At 39.7% G+C, this 18,924-nt stretch overlaps 2 protein-coding genes across 6 annotated transcripts; one reads left to right on the top strand and one right to left on the bottom strand.

Annotated features, from left to right (window-relative positions):
• Positions 1 to 6,885: 6,885 nt before the first annotated feature.
• Positions 6,886 to 12,809, top strand: LOC103438801 (uncharacterized). 2 transcript variants are annotated; one of them, XM_008377353.4, is made up of 4 exons: positions 6,886 to 7,180; positions 7,485 to 9,677; positions 11,547 to 11,857; positions 12,099 to 12,809. In XM_008377353.4, exons 2-4 carry the CDS (start codon positions 7,501 to 7,503, stop codon positions 12,458 to 12,460), a joined length of 2,850 nt encoding a protein of 949 aa, XP_008375575.3. In that variant the 5' UTR covers positions 6,886 to 7,180; positions 7,485 to 7,500; the 3' UTR covers positions 12,461 to 12,809. The 2 variants fall into 2 exon arrangements, with proteins under 2 accessions (XP_008375575.3, XP_017188900.3); XM_017333411.3 differs by lacking the exon at positions 6,886 to 7,180 and having other exon boundaries at positions 7,244 to 9,677.
• Positions 12,810 to 14,031: 1,222 nt separating this feature from the next.
• On the bottom strand, positions 14,032 to 17,672 carry LOC103438802 (uncharacterized). 4 transcript variants are annotated; one of them, XR_529883.4, is made up of 4 exons: positions 15,387 to 17,669; positions 15,053 to 15,167; positions 14,899 to 14,978; positions 14,032 to 14,552 (listed from the first exon to the last, which is right to left on the bottom strand). XR_529883.4 is itself a non-coding variant. In XM_008377354.4 (3 exons), exons 1-3 carry the CDS (start codon positions 16,953 to 16,955, stop codon positions 14,317 to 14,319), a joined length of 1,920 nt encoding a protein of 639 aa, XP_008375576.3. In that variant the 5' UTR covers positions 16,956 to 17,672; the 3' UTR covers positions 14,032 to 14,316. The 4 variants fall into 4 exon arrangements, 2 of the variants coding, with proteins under 2 accessions (XP_008375576.3, XP_008375577.3); XR_001790501.3 differs by having other exon boundaries at positions 14,032 to 14,540; XM_008377354.4 differs by lacking the exon at positions 14,899 to 14,978 and having other exon boundaries at positions 15,387 to 17,672.
• Between the last annotated feature and the right edge of the window lie 1,252 nt (positions 17,673 to 18,924).

Genomic DNA, 18,924 nt, shown 5'->3' with positions numbered 1-18,924 from the left:
TGCCGTTAAGTGATGGTATGACAACCTCAGAGCCCACATTTTGTTGATTTGCAGTCCAAAAGTGTGCCACATGATTAACTTTGTTTATACATTACTGGCTCTCCCCTTATTTCCCCTAACCACCAAAAATCATCCATTCTCATTTCACTCTCCGAATCTCTCAACCTTCACTTAGAGAGCATAATCCATGATTTTGCTTTGCGTAAATTGTGTAACCCCGTCTCTATTTCCTACCAACAACATCGCTAATTAGCTTCCTCCCAAATTCTTCAGGAGTTTCAACTCATCAACGATGCAGATGAATTTCTTACAAGCACCTTCCACCATTTTCTCCCTCAATAAGGACCCACATCGACCTTTGACCAAGTTGAGGTGGGGATAAACCTCGTCAGTGCCGTTAATCGGGAGATCAAGAACAGGGTGCGAATCAAGGTCCGACAAGAATCCCAAGAGACAGGGTTCGTGGGTATTCCTACAAAGTTCTGAAGCTACCCTTGTTTCTAAAGCATGACAATTCGGTCGACGACGTGCTTGGGGATGGAGCCAGTGCCGAGGCCAAGGACCATGCCAATGACGACACATAATCACGTCTTATACGATGCGCACTATGTCCACATACTATGCACACACTAAGCACACTGAATGATCTCCTATGGTCTTGATATGCACACTCCATGCTACGTCTTGAATACTAAAAACATATAAACTTGAATTGGAAAAATTAATTCTTTTTTCCAAAACCCTTTTGGGTCAAATTAAGTACTCAAACAAAACATTAATTAAAACCCACTACTTTTGTGATATATTATTATTAAACATTGCGAAATTTATGAGTTGACATGAGGAAAAAGCACATGTTGCACATATTGAATGCAATGCACACCTCAAGTTGTCATGCCCCGATCTTGACCTACGCCCAGGATCGCCACATGACGTCACTAAATACTCGAACATCCAATATACCCCTCTCCAGGACATGAAATAAGACCACTCAATGTTCATAATAATTTTTCGTAAGCTTTATGGCTACATCTAACATTCTTGTTAGACTGCATAAGTACCCTTATTTGGGATCAAGCCATCCGTAGTTCGTCACTCACAAAATCAGACATGTATCACATTGAGTTTAAGCAAAAAAGCATAGCATTCCTCAATCATTTATTAGAACCTAACCAACATAAAATTTATGGACTCAGGGCTACATAGCAAACCCTTATGAAGAATCACGATTTGTCTTCCATCCAACAAATAAATCATTATGTGTCAACATGATATCGCAATTCACAACATATATCATATTAAAGAACTGACGAAGCACAAACCGTTCTCTAGCCACATTAATTAACTAATTTGATCAAAATACTAACAATCATTTCCATATCTTCCGAATTCATACTTTATTAATTCATAATTCATCCATCAAACATATGGACTTGTCAAGAATGAATTATTCGATTCAAGCTACATAACGAACCCACATGACAATCAGGGTTTCTATTTCATCCATCATATAAACAATTATGTTTCAACATAAAATCACAATTCATAGCATGTAATATATCAAAGAATCGACAAAGCACAATAGTATCCTCTAATCGCATTGATCACTAATCTAATCGTATTAATAACAATCATATTCAACATCATTCCACAATCACCTCAAGTAACCCAATCCATGAATCAAGGAGACACAATATTAACATTTAATTACGTTAATCAGTCAACCAGATCACATATCAGTGCAAGAAATTTAATAAAGGAATTATACATAATTCCCTGCTTGGATTCCAAGTACTAACTTGGTAATTCTAATTTATATTAACAAGGTCTGTTGTGGGTAATTCGCATTCACTCGAATCCAGGGTTCTAGACTAACTTTATGGAAATGAGCAAGAGCAAGGATTCCAGACCACTCAACGGAATCCAAAATATCAAGTGGTTTCTAGTAATCTATCCAAATCTGTCACATGTAAAATCAATGCCTACATCATGGAAATGGTACATCGGGCCAATCAGACACTTAGATAAACTGCGAGGCTCGGGTGAGTGACAATAATACAAGTATGTGATATTTAGTAAAAATAGATCATCAATCACAATCTATAAACATTGAGTATAGAATCATGCTTTATGAAATCATAATCAAGTCGCTACAAACTCCGAATGAGTTACCCAGACCCCCAACATCTTTTCTAACTCAATTCACAAGATTCTCGAAACCATTTACACAAATATATATATAAAAAACTAAGGCTAGAGTGACCCAGTTAGGCCAAGCCTACTTCTCCAAATAATGGGATTTCAGACCACTTTACGAAATCCAACAATCTCGGGTTCCGGATCACTCAATGGAATCGCCTATCCAATTTACCAAGTACAACTAATTATCATTCCTCTAGAATGCATATGGTCCCCCATCGCGGATATACCAAGCAGAACCATAGGCATAATCTCGTCGTGCAGGCAATGATCACCCATCGTGGATACATCAAGCATGATCACCCCTGAATACATATGGTCCCCTATTGCGGATATACCAAGCAGGACCACATCCTAACTCTAGGTAGTGATCACCCATTGTGGATATACCAAACATGATCACCTCTAACAGTCCCCTATCGTGGATATACCAAGCAAGACTGTATCATATAGCTCTAGGTAGTGATTACCTCTAAGTGTGTGTGTGTGTGTGTGTGTGTGTGTGTATGGCCATACAAAGACATAAGGATCGCCTATCGCGGATTAACCAAGCAAGATCCATAGAAAATATGGTCCCTTATCGCGAATTAACCAAGCAGGACCAAGATAACTAAGTAGGTAGTGACCCCCTATCACGGATTAACCAAGCAGAGTCACACCTACGGAACTGTTAGGTAGTGATCACCCATCCCGGATTAACCAAACATGATCACTCCTAAGTATGTATAGCCATAAGGATCGCCTATCGCGGATTAACTAAGCACGATCCATAAATAATATGGTCTCTTATTGCGGATTAACCAAGTGGGACACTAGTGACCCCCTATTGCGGATTAACCAAGCAGGGTCATGGTCTCCTACTAGCTCTCAATTTGACGAACATTTCAATACACAAGTCAAATCACATAAAATAAACAAGCATATAACAATACAATGTTATTAGTACGTAAATCAAGGTGCACATCAATCAAGGAGACACGTCATCACGATGAGCCCATCAAGCTCCATAACATCTCATCTACACTCTAAGATCAGCAGCATGCTAGAAGAACTTAAGCTAGTTGACTGAAAAGTCAACCATCAATCATGGTCGAGAGTAGGGTCCACAACCTTATAAATCTAAACCGGAAGATCCGCCTATCATATTCTTGATCCGTAACTTCCCGAAGTTCACATTATGTTTTTAAAACCACATACTAAAATTTCATTACGATCCGACACTCGGATCTCCGCCAATTTCAAATTCAAGTGGTGGTCGACATTTGATTTTACAAACTTAGAAATCCAATTAGGAAAGATCTGTACGTCGGATTCCCGATCTGTAAGTTTCTATGATCCAAAAATATTATGATCTATCACACATTAAGGTTTGGTGATGATCCAACAGTCGGATCGTTGATTCATATTTTGACCAAATAAGGTATCGTAATGAAACTAAGTCCAAACAATCAAATTACGTCATACGGATATCAATTATGAAATTAAGGCATCTATTTGAACTTAAAAGGATATCGTCGGCCCACTAGCCAGGGCACCGTCTCACGCGCCACCGCGGGTGGCGTTGGCCGTCTCGACTTGTCGGAAAAATTCAACTATTTTTTAAAATTACCAAAATTTACAGAAATGAAGATCTCAATGAGAGGGAGTAATTTGCATACCTATGGATAAAGCCAATTTGGCCTGGAAAAGCCTCAATTCTCCATGAACCCGTAGTAACCCTAGAGAATTGTGTGCTTCGATTCGGCTTCTATATGAGCTCTGACGCATCCACCACTGCTTGGGCTTTGTTCTTGGGATTGAAGGGAGTCTATTGGTGGTGGTAATTGGAGGAGGTAGCTTCAAATCGTGGCGGAATGGAACCCAACCCGTGCGCCCCCTTTTGTATGGTTTCACCCAAAATTCACCAAATTTCCACCAACTTTTCACATGAAAATGGAAGAGGGATCAGTTGGGCCTCATGGTAAGGGTCATTTTGACACTAACCTTGTCATCCAAGGTGGCCGGAGATGGGAGAATCCACCGGGTCGAGTCACGGGTTGAGGGAAACCCGGTTTCCTTCCTTTTTTTTTTCTCCCCCTTTCCCTTTCTTCTCCTTTCCTTTTCTTTCCTCTTTTCTGATTGGGATGTCCCCCCCCCCTTTTCTCTCCTGCACTCTCTCCTTTCTTCCTTCTCCCTTGCTGCCACTTGGCAGCTTCTAAACATTTCTTTATTTATTTCCCAACAACTAAAACGTCTCTAATTTCCTCGTTATAACTTCATTTCACAAATGGTTTTCGCCTACGCATCTCTATTCGAAAATATAACTTGTGACCTTGAACGGTCTACGAATTTTAAATAATTAATTTCCAAACTTCAAACTTCGTAACTAATCTAATTAAAATCTAAATTCAAACAAATTAAAATAAATTCTCGAAAAATAATCTAAAATCTCAATAACACAAATACGTAGATTATAACAGTGAAATCCAGGAATGGGATTTCACACAAGTAGGTTAGGACAAGACATGAGGGTCATATACACCAAATCTACACCGCATCTACCTTGTCTTGTAAATTTGCTAACTAGTTTGTCAACCAATCCATTTAGAAACAAAGCATGAAAGGAAAAATTTGTTATTCAATTTGCACTTTATTGTTTGGGATTTCACTAATATGAGGATGGTGTGTTTTCGAAGATATGAAACCCTAAAATAATGGGGTAAGTCTCATCCCTTTTGACGCCTAGTCTTGAAGAGAATCCCAAGGCCAACATGCTAATGTCGACTGGGTTTATAGTAATGTGTGGGAAAATTTTGATTTTTGACGAAGTACAATACTGGTATGTTCCAATTTGTGTTTCAGTTCAATTGCAGAAATTTCACAAAATTTTTCTAATGAGTGCATCGACGTGCATATGTTGTACAAGTTGCGTACATAAGGTGTGGATGTCTTGCGCATGGCATATTATGTGCATATGATATTAAAATGTGATATGCATATTGTGTGCATTTAATGTGCATTCTGTGTGCATGGTATATGTATATAATAAGGATACATAGTACATATGTTTATTATCATAAAATACTTAGCTAATACATTGCACAACAATAAAATGTCATATAATCCCATTATGGTTGACGCGGTTCTTTTCCCTTCGCCAATTGACGAAAATTCTCAAAGCCCTTGTTGCGTTCCTCCTCTATTTAAGCATTTCCCTCCCGAGAATGCTCGTATGACTCAATATGACCCCGATGCTTCTGGAACAATTCAAAATTTAGGAATGTGATCCTTTCTCCACATATGCCAGCCTTCGTTTTCTGCTTGCTTGCACTGTAGAGCCCTTCGTTGACTTCACCATTGAGGTCCACAAGCTCTTTTTCTGCCTTTATTAGCTTGTGGTTCCAATACTCGGCAACGCCAGTCTCAGAGTCAAGTTTATCGCGGACCTGATTTATACTTTCAGTGGCGTCTCTGAGTCCACATAACTAAACGATGACATAGGATTTGCCTTCGGCAACCTCGGAAGTAGAGGAGGTTCCATGTTGTACCACTCGTAGAACTCTGAGTTAAAGCTCTTAGTTTCATGTGAGAACTTGGACATGTTTGTGATCTCAATTGTTTTGGCTATCTGAGCAATCTAATTTTTTATGAGGGTTAATGGTTATTGCAACTATATGTGAGAAACATATTTATACACAAGTCTATCATGATGAGGATGAAATCAGATGGGCAAAAGAGAGAATGTGTTGAATGTGTTTATGTGGTGAGGATGTGATGCATGTAACTTTCAAACATTGTAAGAATCCCCACCACTACTTTTTTGTCCTCTAATTTGAAGGATGCTTCCAAATGTTGTTACTTTATTTCCAATATAAAATTTAGTGTGCTATAATTCAATACATCATGATGTGCATAGGTTGGCCCAGACATATCTAACTATTTTGTAATGGTGGGGACTATACCTTCATAGTTTCAACAAGACATGGGTTCGAAACTTAGAGGTTTTTACATTTTTTGTTTTTTCAAAACCCATTGTTATGGTTTTAACTCACCGTCTGAATGACCTTTTAAAACCCATAATCCAACACCTTGCATATACTGATAACATTCTTGACTTCTCTCTCTTGGAAATCGGAGCTCAAAGGTTTGAGCTCAACCTAGAAATCTAGAGCTCATAGAGCTTCCTCGGCATCCACTCTTCCAAATGATAAAAATGATGAAATGAGTAAGGGTTTTTGGTATTTATATGTGGGCATTTTAGTAATTTTGGTTTTGTACATGGTGTGCATGACTTGTGCATGGCCGGTTTGTCTTATTTATGTCCCAAGATTAAGAAAATGTCTCATTTGAGAGTATTTCCCTAGTTTTTAACCACTTTGCACAAGTTTAGACTCCAAATCAGCAAAATGTGAGTTATGTGCTTGCCGCACCATTACTTAACGACCAATTTAATGAATTGGCTAATGGTTATATGACATTAAATAAATATTAAGTAAAAGTATGAGATTGAAATATTGTATGGGGTTGGAATTAAATACAAACTTAAGGGGTCAAAATATTGTTTTCCTTAATCACGAAGTAAGTTTAAGCAACGTCTTTTTTCTTTTCTTTTTTTGGGTCAAAGTAAGTATAAGCGACGGTTGCGATGAAGCCTAAACAGTCGTAAAGTTATATCCTTTAAAAAGTAATCCTCCAGTCAAGGTAGATGCAATTGAAAAGTGCTCCCCACTAACAAAACCGCATCGTCTTCTTCCCAGTTTCCTTCCAACTGCGTCGATTTCTCAGAATACTCTCTCAGCGACCAGCCCAGAAAACCAAGAAATTTAAATTCCCAGTGGAAGAACGACGGTCTTAACCCATCAGTTTCTCTTGCCCGTCGGCTCCAATCACAAAATTTGAGAAGAAAAAGCGGCAAATTTCTGGTTTATGATCGAGAACTGAAGGAGTCTGAGAAAGATCAATCGTATTCATGTACAGAAATTTCATGGATTCCCAGCGAAAGGTTTGAAATTCTCACTTTTCATGGAATTCAATTTCCGTTCGGTGATCTCTGGTCGAATAATATGAATGTTTTTCTGATTAGGGGTTTCCCATTTGCACTGTGATTGGATGGGTTACTAGGGTTAGGGTTTTCGAGCTCTTATTATCATATTTTTTCAATTATATGAAATAAAAATTTGAGGATTTTTAGCTGTGAATCTCAAAATGCATTCTGGGAAGCATGAAAATTTCAATAAAAAATCTCCAGCTTCTAGATTACATGCCCCCCACCGATTTGAATTGGGTCCTGACCCGTATAGTAATAGTGGTAGGAGGAGTAATATGCGACTCGAGGCGGCTGATCAGTCTATTGGGAGGAATTTGAGCCCTCGGGGATTGCCAGGGGATGTGGGTTTGAGTCAAAGGACTGATTCTGTTGAAAGGAGGGACTATGGTTGGCATTTGGGTCGTGGAAGGACTGATCGGGTGAGGCGGAGGTCAAGATCCAGGTCACCACTGCAGCCTTTTGGTGACATGCGGAAAAGGCCACATTTTGATGAGGGAGTCGGGGTTTTGCCTAGGAATTATTCGCCACCTCTACTTGCACCTGTTCCTGTGGAGTTGCAACACAGACCTGGATTGGCTGAGCCTGCAATATATAGTGTGAATGACGTTTCAAATAGTAGACGAGTTTACGGGTCTGAGAATAATGACTCTAGAATCAGTAATGAGGAATTGAATGGAAGCAGATTGTCAGTTGGCGGTACACATGAGGCATTGAGTAAAAAATCAATGCATGTGGAAGATGGTGCGGTAAGAGGATCAGAACCCGCACTTATCCAAGATAACACTGTACTAGGAACATATTGGCCACCTCCGGACCTGCATCCTGTGACAACCCCTGCAGAAGGCAGTGAACACCTACCATCATCATCACGGACTATGAATGTACGCCACTTTCAGCAAGAAAGGCCTCAGTACATGGATCCTGTTGCTTTGGATAGATTACCAGTGACAGAATCCTACAAAGGAGAGAAACACATTTTTCCTTCAAGGGATGGTTTGTACCCAATGATGTCAAGTGCTCTTAATACGGATTTTCATGCTAGAACCTCCACAGACATAAGGAGTGACTTTCAAGATTCCTACCGAGGTGGCCATCACTTACCTTCTATGGATGAGTTTTCAAGTAGCAGCCGGAAGTTTATAGAGTCCTCGAGCATTAATGCATATAGGCAAAGGCCACCAGCAGATTATTCTAGAGATCCTGATTCTGGCAAAAGGAGTCTGGCAATTTACCAGAGTTATAGTCCTACTAGAGGTGAGCATGATGATTATTATTTTCCCAAATCAAGGGGAATGCCAGTTGATGATCGCGGATATCCATCTGATGACTTACATAAAATGATGCCTCCACGACCTCAACTTGACTATGATCATACTCGAATGGTTTATGAGCATCAAAATTTGTCAAGACCTAGTATTATGAACCCTGTTATGGATAGAATGGATGATACTGAGGGATTTTCTGGAAATTCAAGAAAGGGCATTATGATGAATAATCCTACTTTGCAAGGGCAATCTTTAATAGACTACCCTGATTCAAGAAGAGTATCAGAGACATCAAAGCACGGTGCAGAATATTTGGGTTCAGGACGCACACATGTCAATTTAGGAAGGAGAAATCCACAAGATTATGAACTATCCCATTTCAGGGCATCCCAAGATTTTCAGTTCGCACATCCAAAAGAAGATTATGGTTTTGAAAGAGATGTGAATATGAAGTATCAGGACAGGCTGTCTCCTGTATCAAAATATGAGTCAGAAATGCGTGGACATCCTGCTGGAATGCAGATTATGAGAGATAGGATGCTCAAAAGAAACTATGCTACTGAAGAACATATGAGTACACATAATCCTAGAACTATTATGTCTAGTAAGTGGACATCTAGTGAATTCCAAGATTTATATGATAGTGGTGAAGAGTGGAATGATGGAGATGTAGGCAGTTTCTGTACATCTGCATCAGCTGGATTTGATCATGATAGATACAGTAAGGCTAAGAGGGTATTTGTTGGGCGCCGTCATGATGAATATGAATATGATGATTGGTTGCCATCTCAACACTCTTTTGAAAATGCGCAAAGGCATTCAGTCAGATTCTATAAACAAGGTGATCGATATATCAAGGGTCATCAAAAGTCTGGTCCATTAAGTAGGCATAAGCCGCGCCACACTGATATAAAAAGTGGTGTTCACAAACAGCACCGAGTTTGGAAAAGACATGATAGTTATTTAGAAGATGTCCATGCAAGTGATGGTACTGATGTTGATTTATCAGAAAATGGGCTGAGCTCTGCAGGTCCTGAGCCATCCGAGGACTCTGAGGAGTTTATGCAAATGGTAAATGAAGCCTTTTTAACATTTTCTAAAAAGCTAAATATGAACTCGGCTGTTCGAAGAAGATACAAGGAACAAGGAAAGGCTGGAACTTTGTTCTGCATCGTATGTGGCCGAAGGTCTGTTTTCTTTTCTGTCATGTTCTTTCTAAGTGGGACTCCAGTTTTCATCTTTTCATTCAGGAGGTTTTTAGTATTGCTCGTATTGATGCAGTCAACTGCTGCAGTTATTTTAAGCTTTGTTACTTAGGGTTCTTTAGTATTACTCAAATCACTTGTTATGACCTTAAATTTGTGAAAGTTATGTGGTCTTTTGATTCTTTCCTTATTGTTCGTTGGGTGAACATCTACTAATACGAAATGGTGTTTGCGGAGTTGTTCATTACCAATCATGGTTGAAATTTCCAGGAAACATGGTTTTTGTAGTGGGAAAGACAGACACCATTTGATGAAACAAGGGTCGTCCTAGTCCAGCAGAAACTGACACAGGACCTGTTAGTGTTTTTTAGTTCCTTGTTCACTAGCAAAAGTAAATGTGGATCTTCTATACATAGTTCTAGGCTTTGGTGCTGCAAAGAGTTTATGCAAATTGGTTTATTGTTTGAGGTGGAGGGATAGGATGTACATAGGATGGATTGTAGAACAAGATTGAAATGAGGTTCTTGGTTTGAAATGATACATTGATTCAATTAGGCCTCTCAGAAAGGGAAATCAATTTCTCATTCCACACTCTGATACAAACTTAATTGCTGAAGCCATTTTGGTATCCAGTTATTGGCATCCAGGTCGAAATGCCTAGTGTGTCATTACTCATACATGTATTTATTATACCTGAACATTTTAGGAAATATTCTCAGGACTTTGAAATGCCTTTGGAGGACATTCATTCATGAAGGGACATTTTTTATTTTTTATTTTTGTAATGCATGCAAAAAATGTGATCATAAAGCATATCTGTAGCTTATGAAGCAGTGTTAAGTTCCATAGCTTCTCACTTGGAGTAAGTTTATCTTTGAGGTTCTGGAGTCCATCATTGTATTTTGTAGATCGACAGTATGAAGAAACTGGCCAGTTATGTAGAAACTAGTTAAGTAGAAGTTAGCTAGTTATAGTTGGTAAGAAATGGGAAAGAAGATTTGCAATGAAAATTGGAGTAATAGGTTCTGAGGGACTATAATATGTGCATGAGTAGGTTTAAAGTTCCCTTTCACAAGAGCGCACGGAGTGATCTACGAAGTCAGTGACATTGAGATCAATCATTTGGTTTGGTAACAATGCAGGGTAATAATATGATTTTTCATGTTGTTATCATGGGAAGACCAAATATTTACTTGATTGTAAAGTTAAATGTGTGGGCTACTTCCTATATGCTCTGTGGAAGATAATTTTGAGCTTTTAGAAAAGATGACTAGAACCCAAATTAGAAATAAATAATAAAATGTCATAAAACTTCTAAGGGTGAAATTAAGAAAGCATTCGTTGGACAAAGTTGTATTGAGAGTTAGATGCGCATTGGTTTGTTTAGTTACTGCTCCAAGGTTGATGCGTACTTACTTTTATGAGGATATCTACTATGTCAGAGAGTTGTGTCTTAAATTGATACAAGTCCGTTCCAAGCCTGATAATGTGGTAGTTTGTTGCTGGTATAAAGCATCACACCTTATGAATGTGTATATTACTGGATATGAAGGAACGAAGCCCTGCCTCAAATGAGAGGCAAGATGATTAATTTGAATCAACCAATACTGTAGCAGTTGAGGGTCTTAAAATTGCATATGGTTTTGTATTCACTGTTTTTTTTAATGAAGTTTGTCTTTAATTTTTGAATTTTTATATAGGATACTGATTAGGGCGTGAAATTTGTATATGATTCTACTTAAATGGGATATTGTAGATGTTTCTGCCTTGATTTTATTTTTTCTCTGGTAGAAGTGGTACTCGCGAATACTATACTTTTTCAATTTTTTATTTATCTATGCTGTGTTGCAGCTTGTCGAAGGAGTTCATGGACACTCAGCGCCTGGTAACACATGCATATATGTCTCACAAAGTTGGGCTGAGGGCACAGCACTTGGGTCTTCTAAAAGCAGTTTGTGTTCTGTTGGGATGGAGTACCATTGTCCCCCCTGACACGGTCACTTGGGTTCCCCAGGTCCTGCCCAAGGCAGAAGCTTTGGCTCAGAAGGAAGATTTGATTCTCTGGCCTCCTGTAATTGTTGTCCACAATATTTCTATGTCCGACAACAATCCTGAATGTTGGAAGGTTGTATCCATGGAGGCGCTCGAGGCTTTTCTAAGAAGTGAGTGACTTCGTTTTTATTATTTTTAGTTATACAGTACTTACTGAAGCTATTAAATGCTTGAGCATAAAGTTAGACAAAATATCAAATAAGTAAACTAGAAAAGAAGGTAATCACGTTGTATGCAGGCTAAGCGGATATCAAGGCAAGGTACCATTTGGGTTTCTGGATCTTTAAATTATTTGGAGTAAGGTGGACAATTTTTTGTTTTGAAACTTTTGAGTTCAACATGACATGGCAGGTAACGGTTTAATCAAGGGAAGAATCAAGATTTGCCTGGGCAAGCCTGCTGACCAAAGTGTTTTGGTGGTGAAGTTCTTGGGAACGTTTACTGGGCTTGGGGACGCGGAGAGGATTCAGAAGCATTTTGCAGAGCATAAGCGTGGCAGAGTAGATTTTGAGCGAGCAACATCCTCGAATGGCAAAATTGTGGAAGCAGCAATGCAGGGAGACAACCCGGAGGAGCGATTTCTATATGGGTATATGGGCATCGTAGAGGACTTGGATAAAGTGGATTTCCATACCAGGAGCTGGACTGTGATAAAGAGCAAGAAGGAGATTCAGGACCTGGCCAATGCTCCCGTCAAACCTGGTGAGAGGTAGTTCATTGCTGTGCACAAATACTGATTTAAGAATCATGCTTTAGGTTTACCCTTGTAGAACATAAAGAGAACGTAAAAGAAAATGTATCGTGTAAAGAACTCCAAGTCACCTATAGCTCGTGTTATTAGTGCAATACTGTATTCTGAACTCCTGGAATGCCGAATAGTTTGCTTGTAATTCGTTATGTAAACATACTAATGTACCGTGTATGTGTCAATTTCGTAGTCATGTTTGTGAGGCGGTTTCAAAGATCGTAATCCAACTCACAATGAGTGTGTCACCATGTGAACTTTTTGATGATCCGAGAAGATCGACATTTTGTTAAATTTAAATTCTCGGTGTTGGTGTTTGATTTGTTTTGGAAGTAGATTATATGGTTATTTTTGGAACAGATGGCGATCTCCGCACTTGGAATGTCACAAGTCCGTAGACTGTCCAAGCCACCGGCGATATCGGAATTAGCTGCAAAACGAGCATATCATAATAGTTGAACGGATTCAAAGTAATTCTGTCAGATGCTAGTGCCGAGTCCTAAGTCACACAAAAGTGATTAGCATTCGTGTCGTGCTGCAGAATTTGTAAGGAGAAAATCTTTTAACATATTACTGGCTTGAGTTGCGTTGGATGCTTACCAAGTTACCATCCTGGGGGGAGATTCCAGAAGCTCAGGAAAAAGGACATCACATTGGCCGCAATTTGGTGGCCTGGCGGAGAAGAGTACGTCCCTGCTGCTCTTTTGCGGTAAAATACTGTTCTTTCAACTTTGCACTGGGCAGGGACGTATCGAATATTTTGGAGCCCTTGTGCGAATTTAATAAAAAGGTCTTCCGTATTTAAAAATAAAATAAAATTTTAACAATATATTCAAACTTAGTAGGTCTATTGTGCAACAAATACGAAAGCAAGGTCTATTGTGCTTGATTCTTGTTATGTCTTACGTTTGATCTCCTTTGTTTCAGAAAATTAGTCTGAAAATAATACCAACTATGGTCAGAAGGAGCCGGATGGCGTTGTATGTATGGTTACTTCAATACGACTAATGAGAGTTACTGGCTTGACATTTAAGATTCCATGCAAATACACATATTTGATCATGTTTAAAAAAAAAAAAAAAAAAACTTATCTCTTAAGCTATTTCCTCCAAATGTACAGATCATTAATATAATCTTAATAGAGTTATCCACGAACTCACCAAGGAGATTTTTTAATTAATTTATGTATGATGATCTTGCCCGGTAATTAGCTTATGTGACTTGTGGCAAAAGCGTCCTATGCAGTTTAATTTTATTAATCTTTTGATTGCTTTTAGGGCATTCTTGCAACAATATTCGCATCGTAGTTGGAGAAAATTTTCTACGTATCTACGTATCTACTATATAAGTTGACTTCAAATTCTTAACAGATAAAACCTTGACACCTGGCAGTTTAGTCAAACTAAATGCCAATAATTTAGAAATATCCAGCTCCATAAATGACGGGAGAGTAAAATCCCGCTTCAATACTGTCAAGGTCATCATCAAAATGTCAAGTAATTATTTAAATTGATTTATCATACAGAGCACCCAAACAAGAAGGTTAAATTTTGCTATATTTTCACTTTTTCTTTTTTTTGTTTTTTTGTTTTACACCCCCAAGAAAATCGACTATTTCGACCCGTACACTATCTGATAATTTGACGATGTGAGGTTTAATAATACAAATGTACATCCAATTAAAACCTGTACAAAATTATAGCACTCAATCCATGACCTGTCTTCCAAAGGCGGAGGGGGGCACCAACGGCTGCAAAATCCTTCCTGTAACCAGAAAACTGTTATTTCCGACTGTCATCAGGATTCAGAAACCACCTAAATTGGTCAATCAAGAACATAATCAGCAGCGGCATCCGGTGATCCGAGAACCAGGGCAGCTTCAGCGATTCTAAATGCCATCGTCGCTTTATAAGTTGACAAATCTGCGTTCTGCATGAGTAACTGAGCCCGTTGTCGTTTGCGGATAGCAAATTCCACAGATCTCTGGGCCGCAGCTTTCGCTTCTTCAACTTTATACACAGCATTCTGCTCTTGCATCGCATCTTGTTCTGCAGCCATAGCTGTATATCAATACAAGCTCAGATATACAGTTCTCATATAATAAAAAGCCAAGCTGAGAAATCAGATCTTTTACAGAAACAAAACAGATAACACTTAAACCCCTAACCGAAATACCTTTGCCCAAACCCGAAGTCAAGGTTTTATTTTCCTTCAGGGGGTGAAGCTTATGTTATTTTATTTTATGCTTTCAAAAGTTTGTCCTTCTATGTAGCTTATAGGAAAGAAATTTTTTTTTTAAAAAAAGGCAGGATTAGCATTACGATGGATTCTACGAGCGACACTCGACAAAAATTGATGCGGGTACTTATAAAAACTTCAATTGGTTTCAGAAGTTTGAGGCCTCACATGATATCAAGTGTTTGTTGCAGGCACTGGGAAGCTGATGAATTAATTAAAATTCAAGTGCCAATGCCATGTAGGCTACCCTGTAAATTTATATTAACAAGGATAGTAAAATTCACTGTACAACTAGGATTGTGCAATAAGAGATTTAAAATACCTTGCAAGAAACTTGGTTGTTTTCCTCTACCAACTTGACTTGGCTGTCGCTTGAATGATCTTCTCTTGCGCATGATAGGCTTTGGGTCTAGCAGAGATCTCTTCGACTGATACGCCTGTTAAAAGAAAAGGTTCAGTAATGCGAACAAGCAACAGAATATAAGAACTTAAAAATGCAGATCAGATTTACTCCGAGAACTACTCTACAACAACAACAAAGCCTTTTCCCACTAAGTGAGGTCGGCTATATGAATCCTAGAACGCCATTGCGCTTGGTTCTGTGTACTCCGAGAACTACTCTAGCAAAAGAAAATGAAGCATAATGTGGCAGGTACCTGGAACACCCTAAGCAGTGATGATACTCGCTTCTGCTTCCGTTTATTCATCCAATAACCATATACAGCCACTATTACTTCCCTCCTTCCCATCTCCGGACAAAGATTTGCAGCTGGATTGTCATCAGAGAAATCATATGGTCTATAATAAAATGCCTTCTCGATTGCATCGACAATTAATTCAAAGTTATCCTCGGAAACATGGTCATCAAGTTCATCCTCAGCAACAAAGTCACTGTTGAACTTCTTCAGCCACTTCTCATCATCAGAGTCCATGTCATAATTTGCATCTCTCTTTCCCACGGCTCTAGACAACTCATCAACATTCATAGATATGTACGAATCGGGCCTGTGGAAAGGAGTATGGTGACCATCTGCATATCCTGGGACTTCATGCACACCGGGCACGGGGATGAACTTGACAGCTGGAGATGGGACAGAACGATCGGAGCACTCCTTGTAAAGGTCCTTGAAAATATACCAATCAGATCGATTGGGAAATTCTAGCTTCCAACCATTATCCCCAATATTATCCGCAGACCACGTTTTAACATTCGTAAGACGGTTTTTAGAGCAGGGCCTCATTACTTTCTCTGCCTTGTGGGTGTAACGGGTTAATCCATCTTTCTTGATCACAAGAAGCCACTCTCCAGATGAAGAGGTTTCTAACATGACGGTTGCTCCATCTTCCCTGTAACATTTGCCCGCTTCAGTGATCAATATATTTGCCGAGCAACATGTAGAATCCAAATCCCGTGCTGATCCCTCCATGGTTGAACCGTCTTCTATCAGGTTACCTACAGGGGAAGTTGGAACTGACTTCCTACGCTTATTATTAGAGGCTACAGAAGAAAAAGGGTGGCCTTTCTTCCTAGAACTGATTATCTCAGAAACTAAGGCTCCATTGGGCTTCCGAAAGGCAACCAGCGAAGGATTTCTAGATCGCCTTCTGCTCAATGAACTCCGCCTCTTTTGAATACCACGGGAAGTTAAACTGTTCCTATACTGTGAGTTTCTACAAGCTAATTTTGGAACTCTTGCACTGGAATGCGAAACCGGTATGCTTTCAACACAACCCACATGGGAATCCAGCTCCCCGCTCGTCTTCCTCCTCTGCCTCCGAAAAAATCTCCGCCCATACATTCTATCATCGGAACCACCTTCCTTCTCCACATCCGCAGTGGTGCGCTTCCTCTTTCGGGTATACACAATCCCATACATCTTCTTCTGTTTAAGCTCATCTGCCATAAGCTCATCTGCCAAAAGCTCATTACTTTCAGGCTTCTTAGCCACTGGAACTTTCGAAACGACGGGGGTTTGCTTCGAACTCCGGATGTGGTGGCTCCCGGGCCATCTCTTGGGCTTCAAAGAAACAACAGATTCACTGGCATGGCTTTTCATGACTTTGAGCCAGTCCTCATCGCCACGGTGGGCCCTCTCGAGCTTGGACTCGGACGACTCGGGCCAGAGGCGGCGGCCGGACCGCAAAACCCGAGCCCCGTCCACACCGCCCTTGGCCGTCCCCATCCCGAAAACCCTCGTGGTCCGCCTCATCTCCACTGATGGCATTTCCGTGCTCAGATTCCGGAGCAGCACCACTCTGGGCGCACTCCTACTCGTCGTCCTCCTCCTTCTCCTCCTCGACTCGCTGAGTCGCCTAGTCGATCTCCGAGTCGACTCAGTCCCAGACTCGGGGTCGGGGAAAACGCGGAACTCTATGCGCTCGGTCAGACTCGGGGTTGGACTCGGAACTCGGAACGAGTTGGGTTCATTAATTACAAGAAAAAAAAGAAATTAACAGATTTTTCCTATTATTTAGAAAAAATTATCAACAACAAAAGGAAAAAGAAAGTGTTTGGCAGTTGAGAAAATGAATCAGAGAGAGAGAGAGAGAGAAATTAACAAGTACGATTAACAAGAAGTACACAACATCAACAGAAATACATACAGAGAGAGAGAGAGGGAGAGACTAATTTACAGGAGACGCAAACCAGATCTAAAACTAAGAGAGAGAGAGTAGAGAGAGAGAGAGAGAGAGAGAGAGAGAAAGCGGGAGTGCTGGAGGGGGCGGACTGGTATCGGCTAGGGTTTATGATAAAAAGCCACAAGGGGAAAGAGGGGGGAAAACCAATCGCCGACTCAAGTTAACCGTTGGATGGAAGTTGAACGGTTGGGATTGCGATTTATTTGTTGGTTTTTATAGGGATTCGATGGTTCCAATGAGAAAAAGGAGGAGAGAGAAAGAGGAGAGTGGGTGAGTGAGGGGAGAGAGGGGGGAAGAAGACTGACCGAGACCGAGGGGAGAGGGTTGATATTTTACGTAATGTGGGTAGGTAATTACTGAAATGGCCTTTGATGTGACGGGGGCATGGGGGGGATTTCAAAGGATTGTGTGGAGGTGTTTGGTCTTTTTGCGGCCGTAGGGATTTCGCATATTTGGGGATAAAAAGCCGCGACTTTTGCTCCCGTGACTTCGGGATTTAAACTACGTAAATCGTGAATGGGCAAATTTAGAGGGATTTTTAATATTACGTAATATTGAATGATAGAAATAAATAATTGAGATTAAAACAAAAAAATTTAAATAGTTATGAAAATTAAATTTTACAGCTAAATTATATAAATCATTGAAGAATATGAACATTGAGTCACACTTTGAAACTACAAGTCCGCTATAATTTTCACTAATTTTTTGTCTTTTGCAAAGTTGCAATTCTGGTTGGGTCATGTCACATCCCGGTTCAGGCCCCCCACCACATCCTAAGCTCGATTCCGTCGTAGCATAATATTGTCTGCTTTGGGTCCCGACCACACCCTCATGGTTTTGTTTCTGGGAACTCACACGATAACTTCCCAGTGGGTCACCCATCATGGGATTACTCTCGTGTGAACTCGCTTAAGTTCGGAGTTCTGATAGAATTTGAAACTGGTGAGCTCCCAAAAGGCCTTGTACTAGGTAGAGATGAGAATATACATATAAGACTTATAAGATCCACTCTCCTGGACGATGTGAGATGTTACAGGTCAACTTAACAATTCGACTTTTAAACCCGTTGAGCATATTTTTTTTTAATCAAAACAATATTTTTATTCTAAACTACATTAAGAGGAAGGGAAGGGTTTTGATCGGAGACTCACTAGGTTAAAGGGGAATGCGCTATCCATCACTTGCAGAGCAAAGTTTTTTTGTTTTTTGTTTGGAACAATGCAGAGCAAGTTAGAATGAGGTAAAAACTTGAAAGAATCAAACTTGATCAAATTCTTTTGTTGAGTTGGGTCGATTCATTATTTAATCATGTTTATTGTTTTTGTTTATTTAATCATCACAACCTAAAATTAGATTGTGTTGAGTTGGGTTGAGTCAGAAGAATCGCCTTTTTTTCTCTACTATGATAATAATCATGTTTATTATTTTCTTTTGATTTATTCACTATGATGGCCAGAATAGAGGTGTATAAAAAAAATAGTGTGTGCATGGATACAGTGACTTTAAATGTGCTTGAAATTACTAAGATTTTGAGGCTGATGGTTTTTGATA

Source organism: Malus domestica, chromosome 07, assembly GCF_042453785.1.
Source record: "Malus domestica chromosome 07, GDT2T_hap1".
NCBI lineage: Eukaryota > Viridiplantae > Streptophyta > Magnoliopsida > Rosales > Rosaceae > Malus > Malus domestica.
Note: the sequence above shows the minus strand (reverse complement) of the source record. Positions and strands in the feature narration are given on the sequence as shown.

Coding starts and splice junctions, on each gene's coding strand:
- LOC103438801 (XM_017333411.3), top strand. CDS start 7,384: ATGCATTCTGGGAAGCATGAAAATTTCAATAAAAAATCTCCAGCTTCT. Junction 9,678..11,546: donor TGCATCGTATGTGGCCGAAG/GTCTGTTTTCTT, acceptor GCTGTGTTGCAG/CTTGTCGAAGGAGTTCATGG. Junction 11,858..12,098: donor GCTCGAGGCTTTTCTAAGAA/GTGAGTGACTTC, acceptor ATGACATGGCAG/GTAACGGTTTAATCAAGGGA.
- LOC103438802 (XM_008377354.4), bottom strand. CDS start 16,955: ATGCCATCAGTGGAGATGAGGCGGACCACGAGGGTTTTCGGGATGGGG. Junction 15,168..15,386: donor CACTGCTTAGGGTGTTCCAG/GTACCTGCCACA, acceptor TTCTTTTAACAG/GCGTATCAGTCGAAGAGATC. Junction 14,553..15,052: donor ACAACCAAGTTTCTTGCAAG/GTATTTTAAATC, acceptor ATTGATATACAG/CTATGGCTGCAGAACAAGAT.